At 41.8% G+C, this 24,279-nt stretch overlaps 1 protein-coding gene and 1 long non-coding RNA gene across 3 annotated transcripts in view; one reads left to right on the top strand and one right to left on the bottom strand.

Moving 5' to 3' along the window:
• Positions 1-18,237, top strand: part of RFX4 (regulatory factor X4) — a 53,737-nt gene extending 35,500 nt beyond the window's left edge. The window contains exons 10-18 of one of the 2 annotated variants that reach the window (XM_072145450.1): positions 898-956; positions 1,913-2,057; positions 2,555-2,653; positions 3,099-3,212; positions 4,755-4,874; positions 5,278-5,436; positions 11,280-11,391; positions 11,499-11,631; positions 15,923-18,237. In XM_072145450.1, the coding sequence (XP_072001551.1) occupies positions 898-956; positions 1,913-2,057; positions 2,555-2,653; positions 3,099-3,212; positions 4,755-4,874; positions 5,278-5,436; positions 11,280-11,391; positions 11,499-11,631; positions 15,923-16,192 (1,211 nt within the window). In that variant the 3' untranslated portion in view covers positions 16,193-18,237. Of the gene's footprint in view, positions 1-897; positions 957-1,912; positions 2,058-2,554; positions 2,654-3,098; positions 3,213-4,754; positions 4,875-5,277; positions 5,437-11,231; positions 11,392-11,498; positions 11,632-15,922 lie in introns of both variants that reach the window. The other variant, XM_072145449.1, reaches the window with a different exon arrangement.
• The window catches only part of LOC140126236 (uncharacterized), a 60,926-nt gene that overhangs the window by 36,271 nt on the left and 376 nt on the right, over positions 1-24,279 (bottom strand). Inside the window, exon 2 of the long non-coding RNA XR_011854787.1 lies at positions 11,071-11,173. This is a non-coding gene — a long non-coding RNA (uncharacterized lncRNA). The remainder of the gene's footprint in view (positions 1-11,070; positions 11,174-24,279) is intronic.

The following is a 24,279-nucleotide window of genomic DNA, read 5'->3' as shown; positions in this document are numbered from 1 at the left end:
AGATAGATAGATAGATAGATAATTAGATATGAGATAGATAGATAGATAGATAGATAGATATGAGATAGATAGATAGATAGATAGATAGATAGATAGATAGATATGAGATAGATAGATGGATATGAGATAGATAGATATGAGATAGATAGATATGAGATAGATAGATATGAGATAGATAGATATGAGATAGATAGATATGAGATAGATAGATATGAGATAGATAGATATGAGATAGATAGGAGATGGATAGATAGGAGATGGATAGATAGGAGATGGATAGATAGGAGATGGATAGATAGGAGATGGATAGATAGGAGATAGATAGACAGATAGATATGAGATAGATAGATAGATATGAGATAGATAGATAGATAGACAGATAGATATGAGATAGATAGATAGATAGATAGATAGATATGAGATAGATATGAAATAGATATGAGATAGATATGAGATAGATAGATATGAGATAGATAGATATGAGATAGATAGATAGATAGATAGATAGATAGATAGATAGATATGAGATAGATAGATAGATATGAGATAGGATATGAGAGTTATGAGATATATAGATAGATATGAAGGAGGGATATTGGTAGAGAATGTTTATTACTAATACATATGATATATTTGTACTGTTTTGGCAATGTAAATACACATTACTGTTGTACTGTTATATTTATGAGAAAGTCAATAAAGAGAAGTTTCAAAGAAGCAGATATGATTGACATAGACACACAGATAATAGATACTTTTAAGGCAAATAGCAAATGGAAATAAAATAATATTTTTAGCTCCCTATTCTTACCACGTCTTATATCATTTCTCTGGACACTCTGAACTAGCATTACCTCAGTCATTATTAAAGATTTTTGTCTGTCTTTCTGTCTGCAGTGTCAAAAAGATTTTCCCAGATTCTCCGGCGACAGACGTCATTGAACCATCTTTGTCAAGTAAGAATTTATCTGTCATTGCTCTGTATACAGGCAGTCCCCGGGTTACGTACAAGATAGTTTCCATAGGTTTGTTCTTAAGTTGAATGTTGTATGTAAGTCGAAACTGTATATTTTATAATTGTGGTTCCAGACAAAAAATTTTTTGTCCCAGTGACAATTGGAGTTTCAACATTTTTTTCTGTAATGGGACCAAGGATTATCAATAAAGCTTCATTACAGACACCTTACAGCTGATCATTGTAGCCTGGGACCATAGTAACATCCAGAGAGCTTCACCAGAGGTCACAGTGGGTGAAGGGGTTCGTCTGTAACTAGGGGTCTTCTGTAAGTCGGGTGTCCTTAAGTAGGGGAGACTGTATTATCCAGCTGTAGGTAAAGCCATAACTGCAGACATTATGGAGGACTCTTGGTTCTAAGTTACAGGGTTGTTATCTAGAAGAAAATTGAGCTGTCTCTCTGTGGAGACCCCTGTGTACAGCTCTAATCTGTGGGTAAACTCTCCATTAAGTGTTCAATTTTCCTGCAGCGCCTCCTCAGGGTAAAAAGAAGCATTACATGACATGAATCACTTGATTATGTGACGCAGGGTCTTCATTGTGAATCATATACGGCTTCTACATGATGGTACTCACATATGGGCAGCTTGGTGGCTTAATGGTTAGCATTACAGCCTTGCAGCGCTGGGGACCTGGGTTCAAGTCCCAGGGTCAACATTTGCAAAGAGTTTGTATGTTCTCTCCGTGTTCGTGTGGGTTTCCTCCGGGTCCTCCCATGTTCCAAAAACATACTGGTAGGTTGATTAGATTGTGAGCCCCATTGGGGACAAGGACTGATGTGACAAGCTCTGTGCAGCGCTGCGGTATCTGTATGCGCTATATAAATAAAGAATTATTATTATTATTCTCTACGTGACACTATTTACACCCCCTTTTGTGTGCTTTCTTGATTTTCAGGCCTCGCGGACAGTCATACACAGCGCCGATATCACGTTTCAGATGCTGGAAGACTGGAGGAACGTTGACCTTAATAGCATTACCAAACAAAGTCTGTACACGATAGAGGATTCCAGGGACGAACACCGAAAACTCATCATTCAGTGTAAGAGATACAAGCCTGCAGTAAGGGTTAAATATTCATGGAAAACCCTTAAAGGGACACTGATCAAAATGTAAATTTTACCTGCACGCTGCACCATATCGTTTTTTTAAAAAAAAACCTTTAATTTTTTCTGTAAAATGGCAACCAGTATCTCAAACTATTCAATAAGTTGTCTAAGACACTCCCAACACAACTTAGATAATACAATCCAGAGCAGGGTGCGCGTCTCAGACTATTATTGAAGCCAAGGTAGTATCATGGGTGCACGATCCATGAGGCAAGTTGAGCCTCTCGCCTCAGGCAGCAGCACCTTCAATAAGATGGCGGCAGCAAACCCTATAAGCCTCTTTCCTTGACTCAACATCATATTTGTCAGGAGTATATTGGATGATTAGCTGGGGATATAAATCACCTTCAGTGGGAGGTCCTATTTATTCATGGGGTCAAGGTACTAAGGGTATGACCATACATTTGACTATAAATCTTTGGCTCTGCAGTGTATCAAGAGTTTGACCATCTATTGGAAGAACAGTCTCCCATAGAAGCGTACATCGATTGGTTGGATTCCATGGTGGACCGATGTGTTGTGAAGGTAGGTCTATGTATGAAATCACAACCACACATTTACGAACACAACCACCAAAAACAAAAAAATCCCCAAATTTCTGCTGTGTGACTGCTCTGAACCCTGCTCTGCCCTGTCAATCAAACTGTACAGAAGACACTTCTTCCCATTACTTGATTAATTACCCAAATCCTAGACTGATCTCTCTCCGTCTTTATCTATGAATCCCCAGAAATGCTGAAAAAGAAAAAAAAAAACTCCTGGAAAGGAGCCTGACTACACAGGACTTGTTTGTTGTCTGTTACCATGGAGATCTGCATAGGAGTTGCAGAAGCAAAATTCCATAATAATTTCACTCAAGTTGCTTTAAATCAATTTTTTTAATCTATTAGCAACCAAAATATTGTGAAAAAAAAGTGCACAGTATTCTGGCGAGTTGGTAAATTAATTCAATAATTTCTTTAACTTTTAGGTAGCATCTATGAAACCGGGCTCATTAAAGAGGGTGGCACAGCAGTTCCTTTTAATCTGGTCCTGTTTCGGCACAAGAGTCATCCGGGACATGACGTTACACAGCGCGCCCAGTTTTGGTATGTTTTTGGGAAAAAAAAGTTGGCGAAATATAACTTTTTACCTGAAGGGAACCTATCACCAGGGATTTCGTTTTTAGCTGATGACAGGTTCCAATAGTCTCTGCAATGATGAGTTTATATTATACATTCCCTGGCTTTCTGCCAGCACTGTTCAGCGAATCATGTGGGGGAGGGCACTTCCAATAGGTCTGTCCCCGAATCTTTAATCCGTCCTCCCCACCTCTTCACTCATCTCCACCCCCGCCTTTCCACTGCTCATTCCTCCTATCTACGTCAGCTGGAGATGTCACCAGAATCGAGGAGACTGGGACTCCGTCTGTTGGAGCTGCCCTTCTTCCTGTGATTCGCTGGACACAGTCAGGTAATGTGTAATATACTTTTATAGAGTACTGAAACAATTCAGAATGCTGACGAAGGCATTTTTTAAGTAATAATTGCAGAGGCTGTTGGAAGCTGTCACATTCCTGCTGATGGGTTCCTTTCAAAAACTTAACATTTACTAGCTCAATTAGAAGTAAATAATCTGGGTATCTCAAAATGGTTGGTCTAACACCAAAGTTGTGGATCCAGAAGAAATCTAGAGATGTAACTGGAGGTTCCTGGACTTCAATGCAAAAAATACGAAAAGAGCCCCAACTCCACCAACAGAATCACCTCCACCACTTTTCATTTAGAATGTCGGAGTCCTCCTAAACAACAGTGGGGTCTTTGGTCCTCCATAGGCACAAGGCCCAAGGTACAATTTCTTCCTTGGCTTTCCTGTAGCTATAGTAGGTCTCTGGATTAAGGTGGTCAAACATATGAACAAGATGAATGTTGGCTTAACCCATGGGTTTCACTGTGCCCATCAAACTGTTCACCGTGTACTGCCCCCACAACAGATTTTGCAGAAAGCAAGAGCAACATATTGGGGCACATTAACTAAGGGTCCGAATCACGTTTTTCCGCCGGGTTTTACGAATTTTACCGTTTTGTCCCGAATTGCCCCGGGTTTTTGCACACGCGATCGGATTGCATCTCATTGGCGACGGCTTGCATGCAATGAAAAAGGGTGGTGTGGCCGTCGGAAAACCCGACGGATTTGGAAAAATTGCGCTATTTTTTTAAAAAAGTGTCGCTTGACACGCACTTACATGCACCAGGAATAGGATGGTAAACTCCGGCGAACCTCGGCGCAGCAGCGACACCTGGTGGACATCGGGCGCACGACCTTAGTGAATCGCCGGAAGACCCGAATCCTCGCCGGTGAACGTGCCGCTGGATCGTGACAGGACTGGGTAAGTAAATGAGCCCCATTGGGTTTTATGGGGTGTCCCCAAGTCACCAGATTCTATGCTGTTTTATATACATTCGGATTGTTTAGGGTGACCTTTCTTCCATTTATGGCCATCTAATTAGTGTGGCCATGTTTAGTCATTCAATGAACTCTACTCTGAATCCTTCCGATTAATATCTTCTCCAGTTCTACATAGAAGACAAAGCTCGATCTACATGATGACACGTGAAAGATTAAATTGGGATTCCCCTTCCTTTAACCAGGTTCCTTCCACCTCATTCACTTGATGTTCGATGACTACGTCCTTTATTTGTTGGAGTCGTTACACTGCCAGGAACGCGCCAACGAGCTTATGAGGGCGATGAAAGGAGAAGCTCACAGCGGTAAGTTGGTGATCCAAGGACTACCAAGGAGAAGATATAAAATAGGTCTCGTAAACAAACTTGAGTAATGGTCAATGTCTAGTGGCCAAAGGACTATGTTGGTGGTGACTGTCCTCAAGAGATGGGAACAGGAGGTTATGATTAGCAGGCTTTGTAATTGTTAAGGAGAATTTTGTTTAGTTTTTAGCCAATTTTTTTACCACTTGACCACCTGACGTGTGTAATGTTGTGTGGCCTCGCGAGGTAACCAATTCACCAAATCTTTGGGGGCCTATTAACAAAATGGGTTCCACTTCTTTAACACTCCATATATGTTTTGTCACTTATCTCAAAGACATAGCAGGATAAAAGGGTTGAAATCCAACCTGGTCTGAAGTTTTTGTTTTTTTTTAATTTTTCTCAGATGACATTAAAGAAATTATTCTGGCAGAACCTGCAATTTCCACGCCGTCTCCAATACCCTTCTCACCGAACACATCTTCAACCTCTGTTGATCTCCCCTCAGCAATATCCCCCGTGAGCAACCATTCTCCAGAAAGTAGTTCACTGGTGGTGACCACAGGTAGGACACTAATTGGACATTTTTATTGTATACTATGCTCCACATTGATAATTTGTCCTAGTTTTTCATAGAGAAGACCACAGTGACAACATTTATCTATCATTTTTGAGGTCTTGGACCTAGACTCGGTCCATGACAGCCATCATTGTCCCAAATTTTACCTTGCCATCCTGAGACGCTTTAACTAATGTAAGCAAAGGGTGCAAGTTTTGACCTTATGGTTACAAAACAATGACAACCATTAGTCCTAATTGTAAATTTGCTGAGGAAACTGAACACTTGGTTGTGCTTCACATTACATCTGATTTTCGAGGGCCAGAGTAGCAGAAGACCCTACAATCAACCCTATAACCAACATGCGATAACTTATGGTTACAAAAAAAAATTAAGCTCTGATCATGTGACCCCGTTGTGACAACCATAGTTCCAATTGAAACTCGGGTGAGGCAACTGAACACTCGATTGTGCTTCAGATTTTTGGGGAAAGCAGAAGACCCTAGAATCAGCCCACACGTGCCAAAACATGTGATACCTTAAAAAACTGGCCGAAGAGGGGACAGTCGTGATACAACATTTATAGGAAGAGAAATCGCAAAGCTAGCGGCATGAGTAGACCAATTTTATAACTGGGGGGCTTCCAGTTAACCCTCCGTCGTCATCAATAACTATTAGCTTTACCCTTCAGTTGTTATTTTAAGACTCGGGAATAATAAAAAAAAAAGCTTTCCATCGGAATGAATGGAAGTGGGTGACAAAGAGACCATTATGCAGTCGTTCCCCTTTAAATCAATGGGATCCATCAACTCGGCCATCAACGGGGCAGTTGCTTTTTTATCAATACATAAAATACATATAAAAAAAACTTGTGCGAAAATAACCTAAAATCCTAATAAAAAACAGGTAGATTCTAGTAAAGTTTTTTTTGGACATTTTACAATCTACTATGTAAACCCCCTATTCCCCCAGTCTGAGGCTCCCTTTATTGTCTTGTGACTTTCCCTTGGGCAAAAGGCTTCTGCTTTACATTCCACGGATGTCTGTATTGTAAAGTCGGCTGTTTATTGAGCTGTGATGTATGCCTTTCTGGTCAATGGCCGGCCTACAACTTATGATGGGACATTGTTGTCCCGATACAAATGCGCACAGCTTCTATTCAGCTCATCTATCTTAGCGGCTTCCAATGGAGCCTTTACTTTACGGCCTTAAACACTGAAGCCATTCTCACACTCGGGGAGCTATTTGTTTGGCTACTCTCGGAACGTTTACCCTCCAGTGAAATGTTTAAGGACCCCGAAGTGGTGACCTACAGTGCAAACATTATAAAAACACACACACACACACAACAAAACTCTGACCTGAAAGAACCAAGTTTAACCTTTCCCCCCGGAGATCTGTATTTAAGAACCTCTAATGGATTTTCGAAAAGGACGTTAAAAAGTTATTTAAGTCGTGTAAAAGTTTGTAGAATTCTAGTAAACAAACGAGAAAGAATTACAAAAATTTGAAATCTAGGATTCTGGATAACATCAAAAAACAGCAACATAAAACCAGAATATAATTATCTGTATAAAAAAATTGTATAGGAAAGAAAGGCTTCCATACTGTACATTGAAGTCTGTCGGGAACAGAAGGCGAATGGATGACCTTAACTTTTTAAGTTTACGTTACGCGCTCTCTATTGGGCCTTCAAGTCATTTATCAAGTGATTTAAAGGGGTTGTCTCATAAAGACATGAATGCAAGTAGGCCAACAGGTTCAGATTTTGGAGTTTCCGATGATCTGGTCTTAAAGGAGTTGTCTGGGATCAAAAAACTGTTTACAAATGGCTGGGGGGGGGGGGGTGAATTAAAATAATAAGAATTCTTTATTTATATAGCACCTACATATTACGCAGTGCTGCACAGAGTTTGCCAAATCGGTCCCTGTCACCAATGGGGCTCACAATCTAAACAACCTACCAGTATGTTTTGGAGTGTGGGAGGAAACCGGAGGACCCAGAGCAAACCCACACAAACACAGAGACAACATACAAACTTTTTGCAGATGTTGACCTGGGTGGGACTTGAACCCAGGACTCCAGCGCTGAAAGGCAGAAGTGCTAGTCACTCAGCCACTGTGCTGCCCTAAAACAATAAACATCTTATACTTGCCTCTCTCCGCTATGGCAGAAGTACGCGCATTGTTGAAGTGACCGCCGCTCTCTGCATACAAACAAAGGCTCCCAGTAATAGCCATTGCTGTGGGAGAACGGAGTGCAGAAAAAGCTATAGGATGTTTATCATTTTAATACACCCCCCACATGTTTGTAAACTTTATTCTAACAACCCCTTTAACACTTCAGTTCCAGTGGCAGTTCCACAACTTGCTGGTCATTTTGTTGACGGGAGGACCAAATAACATAGGAGTGAGTTGGGTTCAATAAAACCAAAGCAACTTTCAATTAGTGGCTGCCCAATCTTGCTCGTAGAGGGAGGACCCCAGTGAGAACTTCCACTATGACATTCATATGACTGGTATGGCATGAACAAAGGTTGTCTGTATAAATGAACAGTTTAAAGTAGTTTGTTTCTATAATAATAATTATCTTCTTGAGATATAGATGGGATATGTTTGTCATCAAGGACCTGATGATCCATTCCCATGGCAGCCTAGAGTCTGTATGAGACTCCAGGACCTGTTATTTGGCAGGATATGTAACAGTGTGTCAGAGGCACACTGTCATAGATTCATAGCAAATTCTCCATGTCCCCTTCTTAAGGACACCCGACTTACAGACAACCCATAGTTACAGACAGACCCCTCTGACCTCTGGTGAATCTCTCTGGATGTTACTATAGTCCCAGACTGCAATCATCAGTTGTAAGGTGTCTGTAATGAAGCTTTATTGATAATATTTGGTCCGATTACAGCTAAAAATGTTTAAACTCCAATTGTCACTGGGGCCAAATTTTTTTTGTCTGGATCTACAATTATAAAATATACAGTTTCGACTTACATACAAATTCAACTTAAGAACAAACCTCCGGACCCTATCTTGTACATAACCCGGGGACTGCCTGTACTGCAATACTGTAGTGCATTATATGTTAGGAGTGATCAGACTCCCCAGGGTTAAAAAACCCTTGAGGCTATAAAAAGTAGTAAAAAACAGTAAAAAAAAAAATTTAATTGAAAAAAAAATTCTAATCACTCCCTTACCCTAGAACTAATTTAAAAATAAATAAAATTGTAAACATGTCAAGTATCTCTGCGTCCCAAAAGTGATGCTCTATCAACATGTAATAACTGCCATTCCGGATGGTGAAACCTGTAATGGAAAAATGTCGCCCAAATATCCGAAACGCCACTTTTTCGCTGTTTTGCAACACATAGAAAATTGGATAAAAGTGATCAAAAAATCATACAGTACTCAAAATGATAGCAATAAAAAAGTCAGCAAGTCCTGCAAAAAATGACACCTTAGACAGCTCCGTACGCCAAAGTATGAAAAAGTTATTAGTGCCACAATATGGCAAAATGAAGAAAAAATTTTTTTGTTTAAAAGGTTTTAATTTTTTTTAATCTACTAAAGCACAATAAAACCTATATAAAATGGCTATTCCCGCAATCATCCTGACCTAGAAAATAAAGCAGAGGTGTCATTTGGAGCACAGTAAAATCTGTGTCCACAAGAATATGGCGCAAATGTATTATTTTCTACAATTTCAACGCAATTTGGAATTTTTTTTCCAGCTTCCCAGTAAACGGCATGGAATATAAAAATACCGGCACTATGAAGTACAATTGGTTGAGCAGAAAACAAGCCCTCATATAGCTCTTTAAACGGAAACAAAGCTTAAAACACGGGGAGTGAAATATGTTCCGTTATAATTATTTCAATTATTGTCCATCAAAAATAGAACTTTAAAAAAAAATAAAAAATTTTTGGATGTTTTTGATCTTTTTGTGAACTTCATAGCATACAGTGCTGGAGACTTTGGGTTTATTCAGCTGTGATTAGATAGTGATCATCATTGGGACCCCCCAGTACTAGTTTTTATTAGGAAGCCGTCATGCACGCCGGTGTCACTGACTGTTCTGGTTGGCCGTATATACATAAGTCTTTAAAGGAATGCTAATGATACCTCTTATTGCCTCCATTGTTTGACACATTTGACATTTTTTAGCCAATTCATTTACATAAGTAAATACTAATGAGCTATCAAGCTGGGTGGTCTGCACTGCAAATCCTTCCTGTAAGGAGGGGGGGGGGGGGGGGGGACCCACAACAATAGTCTTCCCTCCATACTGTCCATACTCAACCATGACCTGCTACAACAAAGCCAAATCTACACAATGCTGGAGTAATACAAAATAATTGGATAAAAAATAATTTATTTATTTTTTCCATAAATGCATTAAATAAGTAGAAAATGTATAAACCTTAAAATAAAAATAATTAAAAACTGTATAGTATAGGCCTGTAGCGGTAGCAAATTTTGAGACAGTTTTCTGCCTCGAAATTTTCTACAAACCCATCCCCTAATGGTCAACACTTTTTGACGTAGATCCGCAGGGGCGGTTTTGAAGTGGAAATATCCTACCTAAAGGACCTACCCTCACAGATCTATACATCATGATTGTGTTTGGTATATTGATGTCTCTCTGACAGATGTTTTTTTTTTTTTTAAATTGATGGTCAATCATCTTTATGGCCCCCATGTAATAGAACATTTTCCCCATAGACTTGACTAGACCCTCAGTCATATAAGTGCCCCCAGATTTATGCAAAGGTGACATGGGCAATTACAAGAATAAGTCTATTCAACAAGTGGAACATTCACAAACTCCTGTTTTTGAGTTGGTCCCACCCCCGCAGAGTCATTACATCAGATTTCTAGGAGAAGACATTCCATGGTTAAAATGTATCATGTGTTACCATAATTCTCACAGGAACAATGCAGTCATAGACATGGTCACTGATCTTGCAGGGAATTACACGAATAAGAGTCTATTCAACTATGGGAACATTTTGAAACTCATAAGTTTGGTTCTGCCCCCGCATAGTCAATACAACTGACTCTAGATGAAGACACACCATATGGTGATGTGTTACCATAATTCTCGCAAGTGCAGTGCCGTCATACACATGGTCACTGACCTTTTGAGCAAATACATGAATAAGAGTTTATTTGACGAGGGACACATTCTGAAACTCATGTCTTGGAGTTGGTCCCGCCCCTGCTTAATCATTACATCAGATTCTAGGAGAAGACACCATATGGTTAAAATTCATATGTGCAATGCAGTCATATAAATGGTCACTGACTTTGTGGGCAAATACAAGTCTGATTAACAAGGGAAGCATTCTGAAACTTGTGTCTAGTAATTAGTTCCGCCCCTGCTTAGTCATTACATCAGATTCTATGAGAAGACACAATATATGTTTAAATTCATGATCATAATTCTCACAATGCTGTCATACACATGGTCACTTTGTGCAAATACAAGAATAAGCGTTTATTAGACAACAGGCACAGTCTGAAACTCATGTCCTGGAGTTGGTCCCTCCCCCGCTTAGTTATTACGCCAGATAGTAGGAGAAGACACTGTATGGTTGAAACTCATCATACAATAATACAAATGGTCACTCACCTTGTGGACAAATACATAAATAAGAGTCCATTCGACAGGGGAAGCATTCTGAAGCTTTTTTCTAGTAGGTGGTCCTGCCCCCGCTTAGTCATTACATCAGATTCTAAGAGAAGACACAACATATGGTTAAAATTTATGATGTGTTACCATAATTCTTACAGGTCCAATGCAGTCTTACACATGGTCACTGACCTATACTGTCACCACAGCTGCCAATGGACCCGGAGAGAATACCCAGCAGTTACCCTGTATGAGAAGCCCACACATGCCCGCATCCGTCACACACAGAATACCCGTCTATCCGCACCGAGAAGAGCATGGGTAAGCAGAATGGGAAAATTTATTAAAGAACAAAATACAATTTGCAAATTTGTTTTGTAAAAAAAATTCAATACAACTAACTTTTTATGATTTTTTTTTTATTCCAGATACACAGGGAGTTATAACTATGGGACGTACAGCAATCAGAGTCCCATTGCATCACAGTATACGTCTTTACCGCATGAATCTGGGATCACCACACCTCTCCATTACACAGCGTATCACAGAAGCCCCTCGCAGGTGGGTACCCAATCATCGATGGATATTATATGAAAGCTGAGATTAATCTCGTGTTGCCACGATTATGACTGCTACAGGCTAATGTAAGAGAGTACAACAGGGGTCGTAAGTGGCACCTGGGTCAGGAGGATTAGGGATTTCATTAGGAATCTTTTTTCCCATTTAAGAAGAACATTACTATAAATGAAGCATTACATAACAACCATCAGCTTTAAATTACACCTCTGAGTACAACTATCTCCCCAAACACTTGATCAAGTGTTACTGCCTTGTCTAAGGCAATTAGTAGTTCAATAAAGCTTCTTATGCACCCAAAAAGTTGGGTGCATAAGGTTTATTCTAGTTAAAAAAATAATTTAGCCCAAGCTTTGCTGTGTAGAACGGGACACAATCTGTAGAGTCATCTTGTTGTCATTAGAAGGTGGTAAATTTTACAGGTGGTGTAAAAATTTTGAAGAATACTTAGGTTGGTGCTTAGCATCAGTACAGTTTGGTGCCTCCAAATAGGGTTAGGGTTATAGCGGAATTAATTTCATACCCGCTACCAACAAAGGTAGGTGAGGAGAGGTGCTGCACTAAACCAGAGTTGAAAACTAGCATATCTATTAGTTCTTCATTATTTATACACTGGTAGTGAAAATATTAATGAACCTATATGACTCCTTTAATTCTACCACCTTCTAATGACATGGAGATGACTCTACTAATCATGCCCCACTCTGCACAGCAAAGCTGAAAAGTGAGCTGCACAAATCAGGAGACATCAGCCCATCGTGTGTACTCCAGGATTTATCTTTTAACAATTTTTTCGTTTTACATTCCCCTTAATGAACTTTTTGACCCCATTGACATTTGCCCCTCCGTTTCCCCTTCCAGTGAGGGGTTAACACTCTTTGCTAGGTTAGAGCTTGTCGCACCAAAAAAAATGGTAATTTCCTGTCAAGGATAGCACAAGCATCGCCTTCATCATCAACAAAGATGACTGGGGACACAGAGCCCAAATATTCTTCATGAAACCGGATGCTCAGTGTGAAAGGTGACCGAGGCAGCAGCGTGCCACCATCTGTGCAGATGGCACGACTGAATAGAGCGCTGGTCAGACACAAGCCAGCGACACCGGCCTAAAACACGCTCTTCAATGGTCTCTTCACTAACCCCAGAGGAAAAGTAAAGTCATGAGTCATTTTCAATTATCCGACCCGAGACGACAAAACTTTCCATCTTCCCGTCATAATAGCATTTATTATACCGCGTACACAAGTTACTTACAGTCTGTGTTATTTTTAGAAGAATTTTTTTTTTTTTGTTCTTTTAAACTTCTGACATTCACAGCTGCGCCCGAGAAAGCTGGAAAAATAAAACATCTCTATCTGTCACAATCCTCCGACTTGTGGATGAGGAGGAAGACAAGTGACATATTCACAACGGTCAAAGTCATTCGGATCTGGGGCGTAATAAGCAAAACCCTGAAATATTTATACAATGTATAAATAATATATCAAAATTTTGAACTTTATTTTTATATTTTTTTTATATTTTTAATTCATTCATTTTAGCAACTGTAATAAATAGTGAGGTATTATTAATTAAAGGACTCTACCAGCAGGATGAAGGATTGTAAACCAAGCACAATGACATACTGGGTTGCGCCCCCTCGTGTAGAATTTGCTCTTTGTTTAGCTTTTTATCCCCTGGTTTTAACACATAAAGGCTTTTAAAACTATGCAAATGAGCCAGAGTGGCTCCGAGCTCCATAGGAGTTAATGAAGCCTGGAGCCCCTCAGTGTCATTTGCATAATTAAAAAGCCTTTTTTTTAAAAAAACAAGTACATAGGAATCTTAAAGAAGAGCAGATGCTGACACAGGGGGCATACACCAGTATGTCAGTGTGCTTGGTTTACAATCCTTGATCTTGGTGGTAGATTTCCTTTAAAGAGGTCTTCAAGGTAAAATCTATCAATGACCTATCGATAAGAAATCGGTGGTGGATGTGACACCTAGGATCCTGATGATCAACCGTTCACCATTACGGATGGACCTGGTTGGTCCACTCTTGATGGCCCATACATACAGCAGTGTTTTGCGTCATACCGCCTGCTAAGTTCTATCCTATCCCAGAAAACCATGAAATTGCGCCAAATCATGCCCAAGTAGATGTCTATTGCACCTGGTCACGGTGTCTCAACGCACTATGACCAAACCGACAAGGTACAGAGCAGGTCCTATTTTTGGCCAAATTTGTGTTGCGGTCGCTCTGCTTCCTATGGAGAAGGGTCAATCTGCTTCTCCACCCAACCGTGTGCTTTGCCCGAGTTGGGTGAAGCACACAGAAGTGCTTAAGGCCTAATCCATGAAAGGAACAACCAGTGGGAGCTGAGTAGTTAGGGAAAAAAAGTTAGGACCACTGTCCCTTATGGGATTGGTCAAAATGAATCCATGCTTCAAATGATTTGTTACAGGGTTGGATTGGCCGATGAGACAACCTGAGGATCCTTCGGTGGGCCCAAGGAAACAATGAATGCTGGGCCCCTACTAAAATTTTATCTGGCTGGTCCAAAGATCCCCAGTCCAACACTACACTACATTTACACTATTTACACTGGTAAAATGAGCACTTACTTGAGAATTGGACCTAAGGAAAAATATTCTGCTCCATGGATAATCCCATAAAGGACAAACTCAAAAATTCAGAGAGAATTGGAGATTGACATCTGGGTACAGATCTATATTTAGGGTTTCAACCCAACTTTGATTGTTGCCTAGAGAGACATTCGACGTAACACCATCCTTTTCAATATGATGGTTGATTAGCCAATAGACCAGAAGCGAAGGAGGGGGGTTAGTACCCTACTTATTGAGCATTCAAATTTCAAGCATCCATTACCCAGGCTTTACATAGGTGATAATTTAAAGATCAACCACTAGAACCCGCCTTGATCCCCAATTGTCCCAACTATAGGATCACGACTAGGAGAAATCTGAGTAAAGTGGTGGTCTACTGACTAGGGTCCAGGGTGAACTAGAAAACTGGGCAATGGTTATTATTTTGCCGTATTCTTTTTATTTTTTCATTCCCACGCGGTTGCACACTGTATCTACAAAGATTAGGTCTTTCGGCAATAAGACCTGGCCACCACTTTGGTCAAAGTCTTTTTCTTCAGGACCTTAAGGTCAAAAATTCTTAAAGTTCCCAAAAACAAAGTCCCGGTCAACTATCATACTGGGCACTGAAATTCTAAAATTATTTTACTGATTAATGGCCACATGTCATGGTTGCTAACTTAAGGTCTCCACACAATAAGACCATAACATGGGCACCGGTTAAGTTAAATTCTTTCTTTATGAACTTGTGATTGAAAATTCTTATAGATCCAGAATATTTCTGGAAAGTCCCAAACCAGAGACACCTAATGACCTCAAATTTCCGACCAAAATGAAAGCTCATGAGATGCCTATCAAAGTGTTGGTCGCCAAACCACCTATTGATGGCTTTTGACCATTGGTTTGCATCTTATGGCCTAGGTCAGTGATGGCAAACCTTTTAGAGACCGAGTGCCCAGACTACAACCAAAACCCACTCATTTATCACAGAGTGCCAGTAAAAGTAGTAATTTATTTGTTGAACTGTTCTCCCATAACTTTCAATCATACCTGCCTCCTGAGGAAACCGATACAATTGAAAGCAGGAGAGCAAATCCAGACTATCACTGTAGCTTCTCTCCAGGGTCCCGCAGTACAGGAAGACTCGTGGGGCCAGCAGGAGGACCTTCAAAGATAACCCGGTCTTCTCCACACCTTCTCGCTTTTCTTTCAGTCCCAAGGTTCCAAGAGATTCTAGGTGCCAGGGATCCAAAGTTATGGATCCTATAATCCAGGATGTATCTCATGCATGCTTGGCTACTAAGGTGCCAAGCACTGAGATTAGTGAATATCGACTTGAGTGGAATAGCAGTTAGATTCTTTGAGTCCTGTCTGGTGAACTCTGTGCTGAGCTTGAGTGTACACAGAGAGCACTCACTCTGAGTGCCACCTCTGGCACACGTGCCATAGGTTCGCCACCACTGGCCTAGGTAATGTCCTTAAAATAGTTTCAAAAACAAGATCATTTGGTTCCCAATTTACAATATGATGTTAAGTAGGCGAAGCCGAATATATGTAAGAATGTTCAAGGTGATCAAGGTCCATCAAGTGTATGGTATCTTGATTGAGTGTACGGTGAAGGTCACATGCCAATGTGATGCCAATCTTGATGCCCCATGTATACATTATTTTTCTGTCTTCATTCTTGCAGTACCCATTCAACAGCCAGACGCGGATGGAGCAGTGCCTCATGTCCAGTACGCCGAGACTCCATCCGAGCCAAGTGACTCCCCGATGGCAAGACGTAGCCTCAAGCAACTCCTGTTACTCCAGTCCAACCATGCACTCTAGCAGATACGGCGGCTCTCCTGACATGTACGCATCACTGGCCACCAGACGTAACTCTGACTATGAGCACATGCAGCATTTTCCCGGCTTTGCCTATATCAACGGAGAAGCGAGCACGGGGTGGGCCAAGTGAAGACGGTGGCTTGGGAAGCGTGGGACTTCTGAGACTTTTATTTTTTTTTTTCCGAAGATTCTATGGAAGGGATTCGCACGTCGGACATGTACAGAGGACAAAAACATTCTTGTAGCAAAAAGAGAATTTATCGATACTGTAGAGCACTATGTGGGGGCCAACGGGTGCCTTTTATATGTTAATACTCTCCATTGATTTGACCATGTGTGGTACCAGTTCCAGATCCTAACCTTGTTCTATGCTGTAGGTTCCCAGGAGAACCACCGTTCTGTATTTATTTGCAATATACATAGGTTCATAGATGTCTCGAGACACAGCCGGTCTAATAAGGCAGGTGCCTAAGGACCTGAAGGGCAGGGGAGGGGTATCCGTGCACCTCTGCCCTTTGTGTCATGAAATAATCACTAATTTTTCTTCAACAAACTTTACATAAATCAGAAGAACAAGTGAATACAACTTAGAAAATACAGAAGCTAACTGAGGTTAGTGATGGGTCATCCGCGAACGAGCCGGTACGAAGAGCCGGCTCATTCACGTGAACGATGTGAGCCGGCACACCTCACTGAGCCGATGACTCATTAAACCCCGCTCCCTAAATGGCTAACCACACCCCCTGTGAGGGGAGCGGGGAGGTGTGAGTCACAGCAGCTAGGTCTCCTCCTCCACCTCGGAGAGGACATGAAATAACAGATCCTGCAGAGAGAAAATTAATAACCTGTGTTTAGCACTGGTCTACTCATTTCTGCAAAGTTTGTTGAAGTGAGAGGTAAGTTTCTAAGGGAACCTGTCACATGGTACACACAGTCTTATCTGCAGGAAGAATGTTATAGAGCAGGAGTAGTGGAGCAATGTAGTGGATATATATTTTAAAGAGGTGTAGTAGCACATATATATTTATATGGGAAAATATTTACTAGGCGTCCAATGGAGTTACTACAAAGTGACTGTCAATTATTGAGTAAGACCACCCACTGGACTCTAAAGCATAAGAAGAGTAGATGTTGAAATTACTAAAATATAAGTTATACTCAATCTTTCCACCCAAAACCTCCTGCTCCATAACATGCTGCCTGCAGATAGGACAATATGTACAATCTGCTCAGCCACTCCTGTTCTATAATATGCTGCCTGCAGATAGGACACTATGTAGAATCTGCTCAGCTCCTCCTGCTCTATAACATGCTGCCTGCAGATAGGAGACTGTACAATCTGCTCAGCTACTCCTGCTCTATAATATTCTGCCTGCAGATAGGACGCTATTTACAATCTGCTTAGCAAATCCTTCGCTATAACATGCTGCCTGCAGATAGGACACTATGTACAATCTGCTCGGCTCCTCCAGCTCTATAACATGCTGCCTGCAGATAGGAGACTAAGTACAATCTGCTCAGCTCCTCCTGCTCTATAACATGCTGCCTGCAGATAGGACACTATGTGTAATCTGCTCTACTCCTCCTGCTCTATAACATGCTGCCTACAGATAGGACACTAAGTACAATCTGCTCAGCTCCCCCTGCTCTATAACATGCTGCCTGCAGATAGGACACTATGTGCAATCTGCTCTACTCCTCCTGCTCTATAACATGCTGCCTACGGATAGAACACTAAGTACAATCTGCTCTGCTCCTCCTGCTCTATAACATGCTGCCTGCAGATAGGACACTATGTACAGTCTGCTCAGCTCCTCCTGCTCTATAACATGCTGCCTGCAGATAGGACACTATGTACAGTCTGCTCAGCTCCTCCTGCTCTATAACATGCTGCCTGCAGATAGGACACTATGTACAGTCTTCTCTGCTCCTTCTGCTCTATAACATGCTGATGTGACAGGTTCCCTTTAACTCTTCATCTCCACATATGTCGATAGAAAAGCGATCAGGAGGCACTTATAATACTTTTTCGGGAATGCCTGGATTGAATGTCGGCCTTGTTAGCCTAGTACCCATTAACCATTGGTTTAACCCTGAACTGTATCTAGTTTTGATCTCTGTTTCTGCATCTTTCAAGTAAAATGTTTAAAAATACAGTAAAATATTCCGAAAAAATGTGCATCTGGTTATGAGAATTTACATCAATCTACCATCCCGGGAGCTGATTGAGTATGTGGCCAAAATATATGGACGGGGAAGATTTGGCTTTTCTGGGGTCACATACAAAGTTATGTCTGGCGGCAGATATAGGGATGCAGGGAGTCGATATGTTCTACTTTGGGGAAAACTTTCTGTTTTGTCAAATGAACTTTCTGGTTTGATCTTATTATGACAGATACCTACATGGAGCCTATGGCACGTGGCTTGCTGTACACCTCCCAACTTTCCCATTTTCAGGACATTATAAGAAACACCCAAAAATAGACACAAACAGTGCCCAGCTTTGAGGTCATTACTTATTACACATAGGATTACCCAAAATGTTGTGAAGATCATGTGTGACCTATTGTGCACTTTAGACCCCCAATGTTATTCCATATTGTCTAAAGAAGAGGAGGAATGATGAACAATCTGTACAAGGGCATCCAAATATCCACTATATTAGTGCCCATCCATGAGGACTTGGGTCCCAGTTGGCACCATAAGGTCCCTGAAGTGACTGCAACATTTGCCGAAACACAACAGTTTCGGTGGCCATCTGATCCTTGTTGGTTATTTACCACTTCTACAAGTCTTTACAAAGCATCTGCTCTTCATCAAAAGTTATATAGTGTGCTGTGTCGGACTGGCCCACCGGAGAATCAGAGGATCCCCCGGTGGGCCCCAAGTGTAACACAATACTGAAACCCAGAGATACAGCAGAAGACAACCTGACCTGGAGGATACTAGGGTTTGTTTCTCATGAATGAAGGATGTACCCTCTAGGATAATTTTATCCATGGGGTCACCCAACCTTACAGAAAACTTGGTACTTGCGATTCACTGCTCCCCCTCCCCTCTCCATAGACCTCTGTCATCTGACACCTCAGTGAGCTTCTGACCTCCTTGCAAGCACAAGAGAATTCAACCCAGATTTGAAGGTGAAAAGCAGATTAGGAGGATAATAGAGTGGAAAAATAGGCAGTTTTCTCATGTACTCACCTGTACTATTGATTCTTGCAAAATCTGTTATATGTCACCCGAAAATAGGCATAAAAGGTAAAGAAGCAAAAAAAAAAACAAAACTCAATGACGTATTAAAAGTGATAAATATTAGTCAAATTAGTTCATTCTACTTTCTTGATAAATCAACGCAGTCTCTATGAAGTTATCGGTTAAATTTTACCCAGTAAAATTGCCAAAATTAAAAAAAAAAAAAAAAAAAAAATTTTAATATTTTTTTTTAAACTCACAGTTTGGTAATTAGTGATGAACGAACTGGATCAGTTTTGGTTTTTCTGAGTTTGACCCAACACTTGGATCAAACGTTTGCTTCCAGGATCTGAATGGTAACATCTACAGGAAGCACTTGTGATCCGTTCTGCTACAAACATTGTGGTTCCGGTCCACTCAACCCTATAGGTCAGGGGTCAGGAACCTTTTTGGCTGAGAGAGCCATGAACGCCACATATTTTAAAATGTTATTCCGTAAGAGCCATACAATATGTACATGCCCCCCAGTAGATAGGTAACCCCAGTGTCACGGATGCCCCTGCGATCTAGGTCTCGTGCCCATCTCCGTGGCGGTTCCCCTTTCCGAGCTCACTCAACTCACCACTTTCCGGCTCCCGTCCCGGCTGGCCAGCGCGTGCGATTTAAAGGGCCAGTGCGCCGCTGTTTGGCACTGCCCACTTCCCGGGTTACTATAAAGACCGGCGGCTCCCAGTATTGAACGTCAGATTTTAGTGCTTAATGAGGAAGCTTTCCACAGTGTTTCCTTCCAATGGGCTGACCTCCGATTGTGACCCTAGACCAGTAGATAGTTAGTCCCAGCACATACCCCAGTAGATAGGTAGTCACAGCAAAAAAAAAAAAAAAAAAGAATATTCACTTACCAGCGCTCCCTGCAGCCAGCTCCTCATCATTCCCATGCTCTTCTCTTTGACCCAGACTTAGACGATGGCGCCTGGGTCGTACAAAGGACGTAGGCAGCGGTAACATCGCTGCTTGTGTCCAGTGATCAGTCTATGCTCACACTATTTATTAAAGCTCTGTCTGAGAGCAGATGCAGCCAACAAAAGAGCCATATCTAGCTCCCGAGCCATAGGTTCTTGTAGGTCAACCCTTGGCTTGAACCTTGCATCCAATCCATCAATTAGCTCATGATTCCAATGATTGGTTCTGTAAAAAACTGTAGTTTTGCGTTTCGGTCAAGCAATTAAGATCCCTGCGTGTCGTAAGTAGAGATGAGCCGACCCGTAGTTTCAGTCCGCATTAGGCCACACGACCAGGACTTGTTGCCTGACTGATGGGTGAACAGCCAAATCGGCAAATTGACACCCCTTGCACCTAGCCATAGCCAATGCCTAGTAGCAAGGGCCATCAATTTGCCGGATTGGCTGTGCAGCTGCCAATACATTCTGGTCATGGGGCCTAATCCGAAACTACGGGTCCACTCATCTCGAGTGGCGATTCAACAAACTAGTCAATATGCCCGGTCACTTATCGTCAGCTGTCTTAGACACTTCTGTTGTAAAATAATGGTCCTGGAGCTTCTTTATTTGAACATGATTCCTTTGGAATTCTATGTGTAGATATTTTAAATAAAGTGACAAGTGGGTGTTACTATTTAATTGGTCAACTGGGTGTGTCCATCCATGAGCTGACTCATACAACAATTAGACTCGCTAATTGATGGAGTGGCAGGTTGATCATGTGTCGCCGATCCAATCAATACTAAGGGAGCGTCGGATATTGCTGAGCACAGTGCTCAGGTATCTCCAGTGCTGTCATAGAGTGGCAGACATAGTGGAGCGCTGTACTCGGCAATGTTCTCATATTATAGTATTGGATGGAGCATTAGGACACACTTTCTATCTGCTGTTTCTTTTAATTGGTGGGGAAAGGGACCCCATTCTTGTTAATGATGGGGGTCCGAGCAGAGCAGCACTGATCAGAATTTTATATCCTAATGATTGGGGTAACAAACAAACTTGGTATAACCGCTTTAATCTCTAATTGATGGGGCAATACCTGCACCAATCAGCTCTTCGGTGCCCTGTAGGAGTTGGCACCATGCTCTTTCTAGTGGCAAGAAATTGTAACTACAGCCATAGAAGTGAATAGGCCATCAATGTCAATTCATGTAAAACCCACTTCACAGATTTAACGTAAATGTCGCCAAATCTCCCAATGTGATGTGTATCGGCAAACAAACCGGAGCCTTGAAGGAATCACAATGCAGGGATCATCGTGTAGCTGGGATTATATTCATATTTTGGTAGGGTGTGTATTGTGTGTGGCATCTGTTTTTTGCCGACTAAATAGAAAAACGGGAGGTTATTACTTAGAAACCCAAATACAGATAAGACACGGATGACATAGGACCTGCTTTGAGTTTCCTCAGGGGCACCAGGCTGTGTAGGAGCCCTAAAAATACATGTAAAATAAAAAAGCTCTATCACCTGAGGAAAAAATGTTCATCTGCATGCAAACATTTGGACTGCTTATTGGACTGTCTATTGTTTGGCAGCCTAAGCATTATAAATCCTTCTGCCCTGCTCTCTGCGCTGAGATTTAAGATACACCTATGATCATCTTTCCTGTCAGTAGATCATTTTACGCTAGAAGTAGCAGTAGGTCGGTGTATGTCGTTGAATAAAAAAGGAAAAAAAAGTAGTTACAAGGAGAACTGATTAGTGATACAATAAATTTTACTCTAAAAACCAAGATAAACTAGAGTAACTTGCGTTTTTTTGACGGACTGCTTAAAAACAGGGCAAAAACGCGTTCAAACCACCACGTGTGGCATCACCCTAAGGCCCCTTCCACACTTGCGAGTGTGATGCGCTGAACTCGTATCACACTCGCAGCGAGTGCTGCCTGGATCGCCTGGCCCGAACGCTGCAAACCGGAACTGACATGCTGAGTTCGGTCCCGGTTTGGGCCGGGCGATCCAGGCAGCACTCGCTGTGTGTGTGATACGAGTTCAGCGCATCACACTCGCAAGTGAGGAAAGGGCCTAAGGGTGATGTCACACATGGCATTTTTAGGCCATTTTTGGGCCATTTTTAGTTGCGTTGCGTTTTTTTTATGATCTAAAATGCACTAACTAAAAACAGCCTAAAAACGCCATGCGTGACATTACCCTAAGAGTAAGACAACAATGAGTAGTTTATATATAATGTTTCAGCCATCTGTGGGTAATTTATCATTATTGGCCAGTGTCCTAATAGAAATGTAAAACATCAGTCACACAATAAACCGTTTTACTGCTTTCTTGTAAAGTTTTTGTGGTCGGGGTCAGGCAAACACCTAATAGGCTGTAGATGGACCATGAAGAGCACTGATCATATAATGTAGCCATAGGATAGACCCTACTGGTATATGTCGGACCCCAATCAGGGATCTATATAGGACTCATGAGAAGTTTAGCTTGGTTTTTAGAGTAAAATTTATTGTATCACTAATCAGTTTTCCTTGTAACTACTTTTTTCTCCTTCTTTATTCAACGACATACACCGACCTACTGCTACTTCTAGCGTAAAATGATCTACTGACAGGAAAGGAGATCATAGGTGTATCTTAAATCTCAGCGCAGAGAGCAGGGCAGAAGGATTTGTAATGCTTAGGCTGCCAAACAATAGACATAAGCAGTCCAAATGTTTGTATTTGGACCCAGTGTTCACATTAGCATTCTGGCGAATTGACGTCATCAGCAACTAGCTGTGGCTATGACAGGCCGGGGGTGTCTGCTGATTTCTACCAAACAAGCAAGGAGGTAAAGGTGTTGAATGAGTAATTGGCTGAGGACCCCCTGACTTCTGAATGTGCAGTCACATGTACCGCTAGCGCTGCTTTTACAAACACAGTGCCAGCACATGGGGGTGGTCCTTGGCCCGAGCACATATGCGTTTTCAGTGAAACGCATTCGATTGTATACCAAGGACCATCCCCCATAAATGCAGCGCTAGGGGTACTTATGACTGCATCCTAAGCCTGGACTCTGACCTCTGTCCCCCCCCCCATGTAGTTACCCCAAGGATGCAATTCTCTTGCCAAATCTGACAGAATGGGGGTCATTTACTAAAGGGGCCCGAATTGCGTTTTGCCGACGGGTTATCCGAAAATTTCCGGTTTGCGCCGATCTTCCCTGAATGGCCACGGGATTTTAGAGAATGCGATCGGATTGTGGCGCATCGGCGCTGGCATGCACGCGACGGAAATCGGGGGCATGGCCGAACGAAAACCCGACGGATTCGGAAAAACCGCCGCATTGAAAAAAAAAAGTGTCGCTTCACATGCGCTTACCTGCACCCACGATAGGACGGTGAACTCCAGTGTATTCCGATGAACTTCAGCGACACCTGGTGGACGTCGGAGGAACTACCTTAGTGAATCCCGGCCGGACCCCAATCCTCCGCAGAGAACGCACCGCTGGATCGCGAATGGACCGGGTAAGTAAATCTGCCCCAATGTCTCATAGAGCTTCATAGGAGGTAAACTGTGCCGAAAAAAAACTCAAGGAAGTAAAACGTTCTGGTCACCGGCAAATGTGCACCACAATTTCCTAAGGGATCAATAAAGCTTTATTGTATTGTATTTACTATAGGCTGATCCTATGACTACAAACGATAGATTCAGTGGGGGAGATTTATCATAAATCTCTTTGCGCAAAACTTTTCTAGTTGCCGATGGCAACCAATCAGAGCTCAGCTTTCATTTTCCCACAGCTATATAAAATGAAAGCTGAGCTCCGATTGGTTTCCGTGGGCAACTAGAACAGTTTTACCTTAGAAACTCATGATAAATCTCCCCCAGCGTGTGTATTTTGGCACATACTAAGCTTCTGAGACAGTCGCTTCCCATTGTTCCATTTTGTATTTTTATACCCATGAACTTCCCGGTGCGCTGGGGGCGGGGCAGTTCCTATTTACTTGCATTTATACCCATTTACCTGCTTTTATACTTTCTACTGCTAATCGCCACCACCCTTTGCGGAACGATTTACATCGCCCA

This window comes from Engystomops pustulosus, chromosome 4 (genome assembly GCF_040894005.1).
Source record: "Engystomops pustulosus chromosome 4, aEngPut4.maternal, whole genome shotgun sequence".
Taxonomy (NCBI): domain Eukaryota; kingdom Metazoa; phylum Chordata; class Amphibia; order Anura; family Leptodactylidae; genus Engystomops; species Engystomops pustulosus.
Note: the sequence above shows the minus strand (reverse complement) of the source record. Positions and strands in the feature narration are given on the sequence as shown.